Source organism: Annulohypoxylon maeteangense (genome assembly GCF_022496945.1).
Source record: "Annulohypoxylon maeteangense strain CBS 123835 unplaced genomic scaffold GGS22scaffold_21, whole genome shotgun sequence".
NCBI lineage: Eukaryota > Fungi > Ascomycota > Sordariomycetes > Xylariales > Hypoxylaceae > Annulohypoxylon > Annulohypoxylon maeteangense.
This window is the reverse complement of record NW_025953268.1, coordinates 426,352-439,911: the sequence shown is the minus strand read 5'-3', so window position 1 is coordinate 439,911 and position 13,560 is coordinate 426,352. Positions and strand designations below refer to the sequence as shown.

The window sequence follows — 13,560 nt, the reverse complement described above, 5'->3', positions numbered from 1 at the left end:
CACTTCAGCTTCCAGTTCCAGCAGATCTCAGCCCCGTGTCTATCTTCTTGTCTTTACATACCTATACTAATAAAATAATCTACGATATACGACGAAGCGCGAATATGAGAGCCTTCGACCTGATATGATGCTGCCATTTTTGCTATGGCTTCCGATCCTCAAGGCGACAAGCGATCGCTAAAGGAGTTTGATGTTGGACCTTTTGTGCTCCGTACTCTATTCGAAGATGTTCCGTTATCAGAAGATGGAACCAAGGACGATATAAAGATCAATTGTGTTGAATACCTAGGTGCGCATAATATACGACATCGACATCTTCCGAAATCTACATTAATAGCTAACCCTCTCTTAAGATGACCATCTATATGTAGGCACCTCCGACTCGGAACTTCTTCACTTTTTCCAGATCCCCCCGGATCCTGGCGACAAATCCAGCGCGCCGACATTCATTCTCGCATCACGATTGCGCCCTGCTTTTGCCGAATCCGCAAGCACCTCTAATTTTACACGGCCCGGTGTTCAACAGATTCTATTACTACCAACTGTCGGCAAGGCTTGTATTCTTTGCAACTGGACCGTCACCTTTTATTCCCTCCCGGAGCTAAGCCCTGTCTTCGGCTCTACACAAGTCAAGAATTGTAATTGGGTCGGCGGTATAGACCTTAACGAACTCAGCGCTGATAACAACCGAGGGGAACCCGCTAGTGTTACTATATTGCTGTCGCTAAACCGAAAGATTCAAGTTGTTAGTATCGCCGATGGAGCTCGTCCCATCAAAAAGATCGACTTCGCCGGAAGCACGATATCCGTAAGGAGGGACTCGATCGCGTGTGTAGCCGATTCGCGAAGTTATGCGCTACTCGAAATCAACCAGCAGTTAAAGATTCCTTTGATGTCCATCTCCTCACTAGATGAGGCTGAACCTGGTAATATTGTTGGTCAGGCTCAACATATTTCTGGAAGTTCCGGTGGACTACTACGCAGCAACTCTTCCGCCCAGTCCCGTTCCCAGACCTTGAGTCCCGAACCCTCTGCCCATAAACGAGGAACTAGTCTAGGAGATTTTATCACGGGCGCTACCCGAAGGCAGGAACATCGAGTTAGCGAAGATGATGAACCTATATCCCGCGGGGCGACTCCGCCTGTAATGGAGACGGGTCAAAGAACGCCTGACGAGTCAGCGCCGGATGGCGCACCTAAGGATCAAACAAACCGACCGACTCCACCTGGTAAACCGCAGCCGGGTTTTCTTAAACCACTGATTGTATCCCCAACACTGGAAGAGTTCCTCCTAGTTACCGGCACTAGCCCATTAGAGCCAGGCATTGGGATGTTCGTAAACCTAGATGGCGATCCGACAAGACCTACCATCGAGTTCGATCGATATCCTAAGGAGATTGTCGTCGATGGTGGTTCTGTAGACGTGTCCTCATCACGAACCTCACTCGGCCCAGAAGATGAAGGCTTTGTTCTTGCATCAATGGGAAGGGATTTTCCTGATGGCGTGCATTACGGGTTAGAGATCCAGCGCTGGGATGCCGACCCGGCTGGAGGCGAAGTGGCGAAATACTGGCTTGAACCACCAAATGCCGGCTCAGTTGTCAATTCTCAGCAAAGCATCGGGATAAGATCCTTACGTGGGATTCAGGACACCAGCTTCTCTGAAATCGTAGACAAGCTGTGCCGACGAAGATTTTTACCGTTTCACGCAGGTGGCCTAGATGCATCGACCATGTCACTACGAACCGTTGACTCACGAACAGCGTCTTCCATGGAGAGGTTGTCTAAAGAAAAGGAGCTCTTTGACAGGGACACTGATTCTTCTAGTGAGGACTTCTTACCGGATTCTTGGCAAGCTACTCGCAACGCCGAAGAGCAAGAGTTTGCTCGTCGCCTTGCTGGAACCACTGCTCGTTTAGCTGTATGGTCTGGGAAAAACATATGGTGGGCTGTCCGGAATCCTTTAATATTGAGGTTGGATTCGCAACTGGAAGCGACAGTCACGGCCTCGGACCAGGCATCCTCTATACGGCAAAATTTGTTCACCATACTAAATTCTTTCCGTGGCCAAGATGCGACATCTGAACTTGAATTTCTAACTTTCAGCTACATACGGCAACGAGCAGGAATTCTTTTACTCACAAGCTTTCTTAAGTCAGATGATGCTCCTTTTTCAGAGTCGGAACTCCGAGCCATGGAGGAAATTTTGGTAGACAGCCTCCTTGACCCTCGAGTGGTTTTGTCACTTGTCCCTGGTGTTCGCAATGAGGTTATTGAGACAAAACGAGGTATATGGATCTTCGGGGGTGTGAAGTCAACTGCTGAGGAATTTATCTCGAACAAGGACTTTGATAAGGACAATTCAACTATGAACGCCTTATCGCAACCGGTATTGCATTTTCTCAGGCGCTTCCTTACTGCTTGGCGACGTAAGAAGGGTTTTGGTAGCATACCGGACGAGAATGAGGTCTTCCGTACCGTTGATGCAGCTCTACTTGCTGTTCTCCTCCAACTGGATCAGCACTCAACCTCTGGCCCAGCTAAAGCAAGGTCTGTTCGCGCAGATTTATACGAGCTCGTGGATACAGGGGTCGACTGCTTTAACAGAGCAGAGACCTTGGTCGAGTCGCACCACCGTCTTTATGTACTCAGTAGGCTTTACCAAAGTCGCAAAATGGTGGCAGATGTCTTGGCCACCTGGAAACGTATCATCGAAGGTGAACGAGATGACGGGGGAGAATTAACTGATGGCGAACAGCGCGTGCGTGAATATCTCTCCAAAATCAGCAACCAGGCACTTGTTCAAGAATATGGAATTTGGCTTGCGAACAGAAATCCGAAGCTTGGTGTCCAAATATTCGCTGATGATAAGGGTCGTGCCCCCAAGTTCGAGCCCAGCCAAGTAGTTCAGCTTCTCAGGGAAGAGGCCCCGGATGCGGTAAAATACTACTTGGAGTACCTCGTATTTGGCAAAGGTCACACTGTATACGTCAATGAATTGATCATGTACTATTTAGATATCGTGATTACTCGTCTTCGAACGTCGCCTGAACATCGCGAGGTGGTGAAGTCCACTTATACGGCATACCGTGCTTTACATCCCCCGAAACCCACGTACCGCCAATTCCTAACGGAAAACGCCCCTGCCGACGACGAAGCTTGGCATAGCCGATTGCGACTCTTACAGTTGCTAGGCGGCAGCTACAAGTACGACTTGGCAGTTATTAGAGACCGAATCGCAGGCTTAAATAATACGGCCGAAGATCTTCTCGTGCCTGAAACCATAATACTGGATGGCCGAGAACGAAATCACGAAAACGCATTGCGCCTATTAGTCCACCGGCTAGGTGACTATGATACGGCAGTTTCCTACTGTCTTCGTGGCGGAGCTAGCATCTATACCATTTACCAGACGCAACAAAATCAGCCGCCGCCAAGCCCAGAAAATCTCAAAGGTCCAAAGCGTCGCGATAGCATACCGCCAACACAGGACCAACAGGCACGGCTCTTCCGGGCCTTGCTTGGAGAGTTCCTCGAACTGGAGGACATCAGCGACCGCGTGGAGCAAACGGGCCTATTACTGGAGAAGTTCGGTGGGTGGTTCGATGTTGGCGACGTCCTGTCCGTAATCCCAGATACCTGGAGTGTGGACTTGGTCGCAGGGTTTTTGGTGAAAGCGCTTAGACGGATCGTGGTAGAAAAGAACGAAACCTCAGTTGCGAGATCACTCAGCTCGGCGCAGAATCTCCAGATACAGCATGATTTAATCGTGCGAATTGAGGAGAAGGGACCTAGTATTGAAACGTAGGGTCACGATAGTGTACAGATATCTAATGACTAGATGATTAAAATATAATTGGTTACGGCGCCCCTTTTTTGTTTATGGTCACTAAATGGGTACCTAGGTAGGTATAATTAGCTGTGGTTCATTATGCTAAGTGTCTAAGACAATGCTAACACACCGAAACCTAGTACCTAGGTCGCAAACTCCGACCAATGCTACGATAGCCGAACAAGCCCAACGCCAACATACTATTACACAATAATAGGTAACACGGACGTGCTCGTCTAGCACATAGGTCAAATGCTTTTCATCCCCAAATACGCCTAACCAGACCCTAGCCCAGGGCTTTCCCCTCATAAATCTTCTGGAAAACTCCATAACTCGTCCGCCACAGTAAGTTGCTACTGCACCTGCATGATCTTGCTTTTCAGCGCCTTTTGCTTCAGAAATCCCTCAACCCACATATCCACCTCTTCAAGGGCCTTGAGGGGTTGTTTCTTTCGCTTGAGAAGATATCCCTGAATCTGCGCGGGCGAAAATTCACTATCAGGGATTTTTAATCCGAATTTTTGGGCGATAGCGGGAAGCTCATCGACCGGTACATCTAACTCTGCAGGCTCGTTGGTATTCGAACCATTTGCCTCCCTCGCATCGCAATTTATTGGCAGTTTTGTCGTCACTGCCGTCGTCGCCGCCACGGTAACTGTACCGTTTTTCTCCTTAAACTCGAGCGCCGATGTGACTGTAGGCGAGGTGTACTGCGGCGACACATCCTCGTACATCCGGATAAAAAGCTCCCTCGCCTGGTCCTGGGTCGCGTTCGCGAACGCCACCTGTAGATCCACCCTCCCGGGTCGGATTAGCGCCTCGTCTAGCTGCTCCGGCGTATTCGTCGTCATGATCAACACGCGCCCCTCGTGCGAGGCCACGCCGTCGATCGCGTTCAAAAGCCCCGAGAGAGATATCCCCGTCTTACGATCCGCGTCGCCTTCCTGCTTGAGCGCCTTGGCGAGATCGCTGACGTTCCAGTCGCTTTTTATCTCGGCGCTGGGCTTTTTAGCGGGTCTGTGCGTGCAGGATGGGGTGGCTTCGTCGTCTTTGCCGGGAGAGCGGCGGAGGCCTGCTGTGTCGATGTCTAGGGCGGGGTTAGTGGTTAGGTACCAATTGATGTCGTGGGATTTCTTGCCTTCTAACAACACGATACACCGGCGCGGCAGCGAGCCAAAGAGACCACTCAAATCCTCCTCCGTCAAGCTGGGTTCAAGCAGAGAAATCACGTGAATATCGAGACCGAAAATCCCCGCCAGCGCAAAGGAAAGCGAGGTCTTGCCGGTTCCCGGGGGGCCGTAGAAGAGGTAGCCGCGACGCAACGGGATGCCGCGATTCGCGTACCAGCGCGGGGTCTCCGGGTGGAGGTACTCGTTGATGTCGGCGAGGACCTGCAGCTTCTGCTTCTCGTCGAGCACGACGGTCTTGATGTCGCGCACGGGTCGGTTCGCGACTTGGTGCCAGCTACATCGCAGCGCGTACCGCCGGTTATACATACTCGGCCGCTTCACGATCGTGCGCGCCTGGTGGTCGCGGTAATATTGCTCCTTGGCGTGCGCGAGCAGCTGTTTAATCGGCTCTGCGTGGACACGGGGGGTTCCGTCAGCCTAAGGTTACGTACCGAGGTCAGGGGTTATGGGACAGGGGGTATGGGTAAAAGGGGGAGAAATGTGATTGGTGACGGGATGCGGTCTTACCCGGACTTCTCCAAAAGCACGAAATCACTATGTCTTCCTGGTCTTTTAAAACTTGCCCGAGGCTGTTCTCGTCGAAGACGGACTCCCGCTTGCGTTGAAGTCGGAAATATTGGCCCTTCCACCAGAAGCCATGGAGACCTATCGACGGGCTGTACTGCGGTGGCTTTAATTGAGTGTTAGCAGGACCACAATGGTACGATATCGAAATACCGAGGTACAAGGACAAGCTAGGCAGGATAGGGGGTAGGTAAGCTTACAGCTCTAGCTTCTTGGTTGGAAAAATTAAGATAACGGCCGGTATTATCCCTCGCCAGATCAGACGCGTCCTCGAATTCCCAGGCCCTCTTACTCGCCGTCTCGGCTATCAGGGCTCTTGAGTTGACTATCTGGGGCTGGGAAGCCAACCACTCCATAAGGTGCGAGTAAATGTCATCGCTATTGAGGATGTGGATGCTACACATAAAATGGCTGATGACGATGTTGTAGAGGGACGTGTAGAGCTGATGGAATAGCTTATTGAACGCCCAGATGACACCAATGGCAGTAAGTATATAGGTTGGCTCAATTCCCAGCTTATCCCCTACGAACCCATAGATGGGGGCAAAACCACGGAGTCCGACGAGACCCAGGATACTCTCGACCATCTTTGCATGTGGTGTATTATCTGTTGCATTATTCCCGACCCTATCCGATATGTTGAGACCTATGCTCGGAAGCAGGCCACTGAGAACGCCACTGTAGTCCATGTTCTCTAGTGTCAAGAGTTGCCTTTTCTGAAGAGCTAGCCAATAATGGATGATCAGGGGGAGAAGGCTGGGAGAAGGCTAGGACTGAAAAGGTAGATGATAGGTTTGTTTATCAGTTAAATAGTAGGAAGGGCTAGGGTACGGTAAGCTTGCACATCAAGAGCCAGAAAGTATTCTCGGTCTTATTGAGACGTGGTAAGTGACACAGGAAGAAAAGTCATACGGACAACATGCCTTAGGCCCTCTTGGTCTATCTCGGAGTGGCAAGAATATATGCAGTTGCTATTGGCCCCTCCTCCTATATGCAGGTTTTGTTTGATCCCTACTGAACTAGCCATGTAGGTTGAAAAAATGACCGTTATCCGGATCACACCGTCTTAAGCCACGAATCATTCAGGCACTCATACAGTATCTGAACGAATCGAATTTGGAATTGTCAATCCAATTATGTTTGGAAATCTAATAGGTTACCAGGTCAGTATGACGAACAGAGTGAGAGTAGTTATAGGTAACAAGTGGTCGTAAACTGTGTTCTATAGGTAAGAATCATACCACTGAGTAGGTAGTACCTACATTTAGATTGCTATACTCTCCAAGATGTGTCATATGTTGGGTAATAGATCTGGAGCGCATATCCACCGGAAACGACCAGGAATTATATCGAAAGAATGACACCGTAGGATTGTACGGGCTAGAATGTGAGGCTGAAAAATGATAAGAGTAAATTGAGTCGTCGTGGAATTTTGAAAGTAGTCTTCATTGTGACTTTATACAGGTGAGTTACATACCATACGACGTTGAATTGATGCATAACATACATACATTATATGTAGGTCCGCGTTTATGTCCAATCGGAGTCTTACATGAGGCTGTTAGGCAGCTATACCGACAATCCTAGTTTTAATATTATAGCAATTCCAATCGTTACAACTTTGATATTAGCCTAGCGATGCCGGAGATTGTGAATGTTAGCTGAGTAGGCTTGGACGACATATGAAGGTCAGTGATTCGAGCCAACATCGTTACGAAAGGCGGGTCTATAAAACCATAGTTATAAGTACACGCGCTGAAGTTATTAGGAATCCAGAATGGCCAATGCCTTGTTCATTCATACTTGACACCCCCTAAAACAAAATCACAAAGAAAGTGGTCGACTATTTAAGAGGATATACGAACTCAGATAATCCAACACATACATACAAATATATGTCTCCAGGAAATTCTATAGGCGCTTAAAACCCACGTCCCTATTCATTGAGACAACAAGAATTTCATTGCGCACCTATTTGATCCAACATCGCAATATTGGGTGGTTATAAGGGGCTAGATAATCTCATGTATCGCGGTCCGAAAAATCAATATTCAGAAGCCGGCCCGAATCAATGATGAGTACCGACTACATAAGTTTAGTATGTCTATCCTATGATTCTTAGGACTAGAAGACATAATAGAGAATTCCTTCCCCTTTTCACGTAGCTTAGATGGGACACCAAATCTGCAGTATCATGAATGAGACAACCAACATGCGTCTAACGTGGATTCATTGAGCATTCGGCGGCAATCTAAACGTCGTGGGCCGAGATGAGAACGAGGCATCGCAAATAAGCTGACATTAATCTATTTTGCAATGATTGAAGAATATTGCCGAGCAAAAATCCTTCTAAATCTGAGTAAGTTTATAGGCTATCGGAGGGTTGAGTGAGCAAGAGCGGACCTCATCTCACGGCACCAACAATGTTGGTTGCCTTTCCTTATACAAGCGGGTAACGCCTCGACATGCCACATCGAAGGATACGTGAGAAGTCTAGTGCCTTCGAGAACGACCCCCCAACTCGACTCAATATTGATAGAGCCAACACCTGTTGCCTCTCGAGCCGGAAGGGGTGGTGTTTTGCGAGTGTTAAGTCCCGTACCCGTAGCGGGACCGACCTGTGTATTCTTTTTTCGAAATTTCCTGGACTTGATGTGATTTCATCATTCCAGGCCAACCCACCCGGTCTCAGACTCCGCCTCAGATTGTATTGCATCTTCTAAGATCATCTCTTCCTCTGACCCCACCATCTTTACTTGGATATCGCCTTCACCAGTTACCAATTTCTGGTTGTTGGTGTCCATACTTTTGGTGTTAGCTTGACCGAGTAGATAGTCGATCATGTACACGTTATCGTCGGCCAATCGCTTAATCTCGTTTCGCATTCTCGTGACTGCTCTAGCAACAACCCGGAGTTCAACGTCCACTTTACTCCGATTTGCTGTAAGCCACGATCCGTGCTTATCTACCAATGATTTGATCCATAATAGACAAAACTCGATGTGAGGTGATTCTTCGGTCTGGGCTGCGACGAATCGTAGAAGCCTTGCAACGTATACCACAGGAAACTGTTCCACCACCAATGGGATATCTGTATATGGCACCGATTGAAAGACCCTCTTAATTAAAAGGGCCTCGTTAAGGCGGAATGTCATGACTAAAGCTTTAAGGTAATCCTTTTCATTTTCAAGAATGGCAAGAGTTGAAGCTGGCGTGATTTCCATATTAAGATCGAACGGGTCGAATTGCAGCTCGTTGTCTACGCTGTATATGAGGAGGCCTTCCGTTGATGCAGCACAGAATGCGGTACCGGCCGGTGAGAAGCCAACGCTAGTCACTTTTACTTCGGGCAACTTCTTCCTAGCGGATGGGTCGCCGCCTCTCTTGGAACCAGGTAATGACTTATCCTTCCGGGCCTCCCGATCTGAAAGGTCGGCCTCGTCGTCGAGTAACCCTTCCGGCCCTGCTTCCGTGAGTAACTTGCTGTTCAAAAACTCCTGTGTTCCTGATAGGGAAAGGTTGACGCTGACAGTAAACTTTTTCAGGAGAACCATGGTGCTGACAGAATACAGGCAAATGTATTTGCTGTTTCCTGCTGCTAAAAGGCAACTGCCGTCTGTGCTATATCGTATAGTGTTAAAACTCTTGGTACCAGCTACATTGGCAGCGGTCCTACGATCAGTGACCTTCCGACCTCCTGATACGTCCCGCCGCCCGTCCAGACCGGATACCTGCTCTGCATCCGATACAGACCAGAATGATAATTGGCCGTCTAAAGTGGATATTGCAAGCTGTGCAGAATCCGGTCGGACTGCGATGTCTAGGACATCTGCTTGTAATTGTAGAGGCTCACTAGTCTGTGTGCGACTGAATATCGACCACATCCTGGCTGTTCTATCCCAGCTTCCACTGAATAGAGTACTACCATTTGGCGAAAATGCCAACGAATAAACAGGACCTTCGTGGCCGGATAATTGGTCGAGCAACTGACCGGTCTGCACAGACCAAATGTGGACATCGAATGAGTCCAGAGACCCCGCAGCCACCACCTCACCACTAGGGTCAACTGCCATGCAGGAAAAAGAGAGTCGGCTCGGTGCTGTGAATGTTCGGAAGTTTCGATATCGGATAAGATCCCACGCTCGTATAGAACCATCTAAACTTGAAGTAAATAGCACATTCCCCTTCTTTGCGAACTCGCAAGCTGTTACACCACTCGTATGTTCGGTGAATGTGACTATACAGAATCCAGAATCGACATCCCAAACCTTGATCTTTCCATCGTCGGCTGTGGTGATAATGCGCTTTCCGTCGGGAGAGTAAACTAAGGAATTCATGGAATCGAAGTGACCTTGCTGTTTTAAGATGTAAGATTCAGATTGCCACTCCCAGACAAGCAGCTGGCCTAGTTTAGAAGCTCCAAAGGCCAACCATTCTCCGCTCTTATTTATCGTAACAAAGTCGATTTCATTTTGTGATATGCTGAGGGTATGAATAGCGTTGAAATCGGGCATTTCGTATAAGCCGAATATACCATTAGAGAAACCAGCAACTAAGAGGTTAGACTCGGGATGGAAAGCAGCACATCTAACATTAGCATTGCTCTGCATAAAGTAATGCTTTTGGACGATTCTCCAGCGCTCGTCTCCGTCAACATCCATATCTTCGTCCTCGTCTGGTGGCGGCGCATCAGGGTGCCGAGTATACTGCCAGTCAAAGACGGCGCCATCTTTGCTGACAGTGTATATCGTTTCCTGGTTCTTCGAAAACCAAGCGCCGATGACTGCCTGCTTGTGACCCGACAGGACTGTGGGGGTAAATCCTTCCTCGGCATCCAAACTCCATATCCGAGCGGTAAGGTCTTTGGAGGCAGTTAAGAAGAAGCGTGAATCTATCGACCACTCAATGTGATGGACATCATCGAAATGACCCATATGTGTGTGATGTCGAACGAACGGCGCAAATTCCAACTCTCCCTCCGAGTTGGAGTCTGGGGTTGATGGAACCTGCCATACTTCAGTCTTTCGACCTAGTCCTACGGCAAAGTGGCGTCCTGAAGGGGAAAAGGCGAGGGCAGTGACAGGAGATCGGAAGGAAAAGTGGTATATAGATATTCGTCGTGGGACATTGGTCAATATTGCGTGTCCATCTTCGTCAACTGAGAGTAGAAGGTTGCCCCGCGGTGTTAAGCCAATCCTCGTGATGTTCTTTCTATGCGCAAAGGGGAGAGTGTATGATTTGTTGCTGTTGGTAATGAATTGTTAAAAAGTGGCACTCTCCATGGAGCCTCAAGTATAATGCGACTTACTCTACAAGGTTGAATACCGTAACTCGGTTTCCGACGGGGGAGAATAAGCAGGTTCCATCAGGGCTGTATAATAGATTGCCCTGACAGTAGACGGTTCCAAGAAGATTGGAAAACTAGAGATTCAAAATGAGTAGCTGTTTTAAAGTTAGGAAGATATGACAGAAAGAAAAAAAACTAACTCTGAAATCTGTCTTCATTGTCACGGCATAGCGATCATGTAGATGCTGATTATTAGGGAATCGGATCTTGCACGAAGTATGCGCCAGACAATCAAGTTCAAACTCGTAACTTTTTTTGCTTTTGTTATCAGTGATAAGATAACAATTTCTCCAGGAAGCTACGATAAAGACGTAAGATTTTGGACAAATTAAGTTGAGAGTTTAGCTGTTAATGTGGGACTGCTATTACCTCTGCCGGCTCCAAAATTAATTGGCTGTAGTACCTAGGCGGTCAAGGCTTCGACGCTCGAACCACCACAGATAGCACTACAGGGAAATGGCAGAATGGGGTAAGGGGCCACTGACAAGTAATTTAATCCTGGTCCCTTTTCGGTTGCCCTGCACGTTGAGGTTGGTTTTGTGCTAAAAGGTAAAAGGTTAAAGGAAATTTGCTTGACCAGCAATACTTTCCCCTGAAGAAGCCCGATCCCGACTCTTCGTCTGTCAACATCAACGTCGGCCCATATCCTGAAGAAAAAAAAGAAACATCAAACCGACCAATCTCATCATATCCCGAGTTCAGAATTGAACTTCTTTCTTGGGTTCATCTCTATAAATCCATCTCTGTTCATTGCTTAAGTTGTTTCACCTGACTTAATAGCTACCCACCACCCTTTAATCATCACCGCCAACATGCCTCCTGCTGCTGCCACCGCCGAAAGCGCGTCGCCAATTGGCATTGCCAATTTGCCAAACCAGCGACATAAGATTGTTGCTAAGCGAGGTGCTGCTTTTACTATCATGGTATTGTGATATGGAAACTATTAAATTGTAGATTATATAGCTGACGTCAATTGTAAGGTTGCTGGTGAATCGGGATTGGGAAAGACTACCTTCATCAACACCCTCTTTTCCACCACCATCAAGAACTATGCCGACCACAAGCGACGACACCAGAAGCAGGTTGACAAGACCGTCGAGATTGAGATTACCAAGGCCGAGCTGGAGGAGAAGTTCTTCAAGGGTAATAACCAAACTCCTTCCCGAGCTTAATTGTCTATTACATATCTATTACCCATCTAGGCCATTGTTTGCTAACCCTCGTATTCGATATTTATAGTCCGCTTGACCGTTATTGACACTCCCGGATTTGGAGATTACGTGAACAACCGAGATTCGTGGATGCCCATCATCGAGTTCTTGGATGACCAGCACGAGTCCTACATGCTTCAGGAGCAACAACCCCGCCGACAGGATAAGATCGATCTTCGTGTCCACGCCTGCTTGTACTTCATCAGACCCACCGGCCACACCTTGAAGCCTCTGGACATTGAGGTTATGAAGAGACTTTGCTCCAGAGTCAACCTGATTCCCGTCATCGCCAAGGCTGATACCTTGAGCCCTATTGATCTTGCCAAATTCAAGGCCAAGGTATGTATCAATTACTTGAATTGCTCGCTCTTTATTCACTTGACTAATAAATATGTAGATCCGTGCCGTTATTGAGGCCCAGAGCATCAAGATCTACCAGCCCCCAGTTGAGGAAGATGACGAAGCCGCTGCCCAGCACGCCCGTAGCCTAATGGCCGCTATGCCATTCGCCGTCATTGGCTCTGAGAAGGACGTCAAGACGGGCGATGGACGTATCGTAAAGGGCCGCCAGTACTCCTGGGGTGTTGCCGAGGTCGAGAACGAGGACCACTGCGATTTCAAGAAGCTGCGCTCGATCCTAATCCGCACTCACATGCTTGACCTCATCCACACGACCGAGGAGTTACACTACGAGGCGTACCGTGCTCAACAAATGGAGACTCGAAAGTTCGGCGAGGCTCGTCCTCGTAAGCTCGACAACCCCAAGTACAAGGAGGAGGAAGAGGCCCTTCGCAAGCGCTTCACCGAGCAGGTCAAGATTGAGGAACAACGATTCCGACAATGGGAACAGAAGCTCATTGCCGAGCGCGACCGTCTCAACAAGGATCTCGAGCAAACCCACGCCCAGATCAAGCAGCTCGAGAACGAATTGGAGCAAATGCAGGGCAGCGTTGCTCGCAGCGGTCGTCGCTAGAATCGCTAGAACACTTTTTACCATATTCGGCAACTAGAAGTTTTGGTTCCGCTAGTGCTAGTTAACGCTTTCCCATCCGATACGAGTGTACGGAGTTGAGTCGGGTTGATGCACTTTTTTGCTGGACTCGACATCTCCGGTTCTAAACAGGCAATGGGACGTTGATGGGTGGGGATATGCTTACAAGCTTAATTACGTATGAGTTGTGCGTTATTGTGTTGCGAGGTGAATTGACAAAGTGCCGACGATTTGCTGATGGCAAAGGCTTGCGGGATTGATGGGCGTGCGTGGGATTACACTGCGATATCAAAATATTCTCCTTTTTGGAGGTCGATTGCACCTCCGTTTCTCCCAGATCAGTTAGGTTTAGTTTACGATGTAATCGCGAGTTTCTATGATACCAGTAACAAACCAGAATAATTCTTCATTCGCTTCATGACATT

The 13,560-nt window shown here is 48.3% G+C and overlaps 4 protein-coding genes across 4 annotated transcripts; 2 read left to right on the top strand and 2 right to left on the bottom strand.

The window, feature by feature from the left end:
* The first annotated feature begins 23 nt into the window (after positions 1 to 23).
* On the top strand, positions 24 to 4,030 carry GGS22DRAFT_76105 (uncharacterized protein). The gene is made up of 3 exons (XM_047968039.1): positions 24 to 289; positions 354 to 3,905; positions 3,973 to 4,030. Exons 1-2 carry the CDS (start codon positions 145 to 147, stop codon positions 3,806 to 3,808), a joined length of 3,600 nt encoding a protein of 1,199 aa, XP_047814964.1. The 5' UTR covers positions 24 to 144; the 3' UTR covers positions 3,809 to 3,905; positions 3,973 to 4,030.
* A 155-nt stretch (positions 4,031 to 4,185) lies between these two features.
* GGS22DRAFT_181933 (P-loop containing nucleoside triphosphate hydrolase protein) lies at positions 4,186 to 6,275 on the bottom strand (the record flags this gene model as incomplete). The annotated part of the gene is made up of 4 exons (XM_047963912.1): positions 4,186 to 4,919; positions 4,971 to 5,411; positions 5,530 to 5,692; positions 5,787 to 6,275. 4 exons carry the CDS (start codon positions 6,273 to 6,275, stop codon positions 4,186 to 4,188), a joined length of 1,827 nt encoding a protein of 608 aa, XP_047814963.1.
* A 1,974-nt stretch (positions 6,276 to 8,249) lies between these two features.
* GGS22DRAFT_181932 (periodic tryptophan protein 2) lies at positions 8,250 to 11,091 on the bottom strand (the record flags this gene model as incomplete). Its single annotated transcript, XM_047963911.1, has 3 exons — positions 8,250 to 10,830; positions 10,895 to 11,007; positions 11,074 to 11,091. 3 exons carry the CDS (start codon positions 11,089 to 11,091, stop codon positions 8,250 to 8,252), a joined length of 2,712 nt encoding a protein of 903 aa, XP_047814962.1.
* A 252-nt stretch (positions 11,092 to 11,343) lies between these two features.
* GGS22DRAFT_173400 (Septin-domain-containing protein) lies at positions 11,344 to 13,540 on the top strand. The gene is made up of 4 exons (XM_047962914.1): positions 11,344 to 11,856; positions 11,914 to 12,076; positions 12,173 to 12,483; positions 12,542 to 13,540. Exons 1-4 carry the CDS (start codon positions 11,746 to 11,748, stop codon positions 13,115 to 13,117), a joined length of 1,161 nt encoding a protein of 386 aa, XP_047814961.1. The 5' UTR covers positions 11,344 to 11,745; the 3' UTR covers positions 13,118 to 13,540.
* Positions 13,541 to 13,560: the final 20 nt, after the last annotated feature.

Excerpts from the sequence above, each read along its gene's own strand:
- GGS22DRAFT_76105 (XM_047968039.1), top strand. The coding sequence starts at position 145 with ATGGCTTCCGATCCTCAAGGCGACAAGCGATCGCTAAAGGAGTTTGAT. Across the intron at positions 290-353 it reads CAATTGTGTTGAATACCTAG|ATGACCATCTATATGTAGGC; the intron begins GTGCGCATAATA and ends CCCTCTCTTAAG.
- GGS22DRAFT_173400 (XM_047962914.1), top strand. The coding sequence starts at position 11,746 with ATGCCTCCTGCTGCTGCCACCGCCGAAAGCGCGTCGCCAATTGGCATT. Across the intron at positions 11,857-11,913 it reads GTGCTGCTTTTACTATCATG|GTTGCTGGTGAATCGGGATT; the intron begins GTATTGTGATAT and ends GTCAATTGTAAG. Across the intron at positions 12,484-12,541 it reads TTGCCAAATTCAAGGCCAAG|ATCCGTGCCGTTATTGAGGC; the intron begins GTATGTATCAAT and ends ATAAATATGTAG.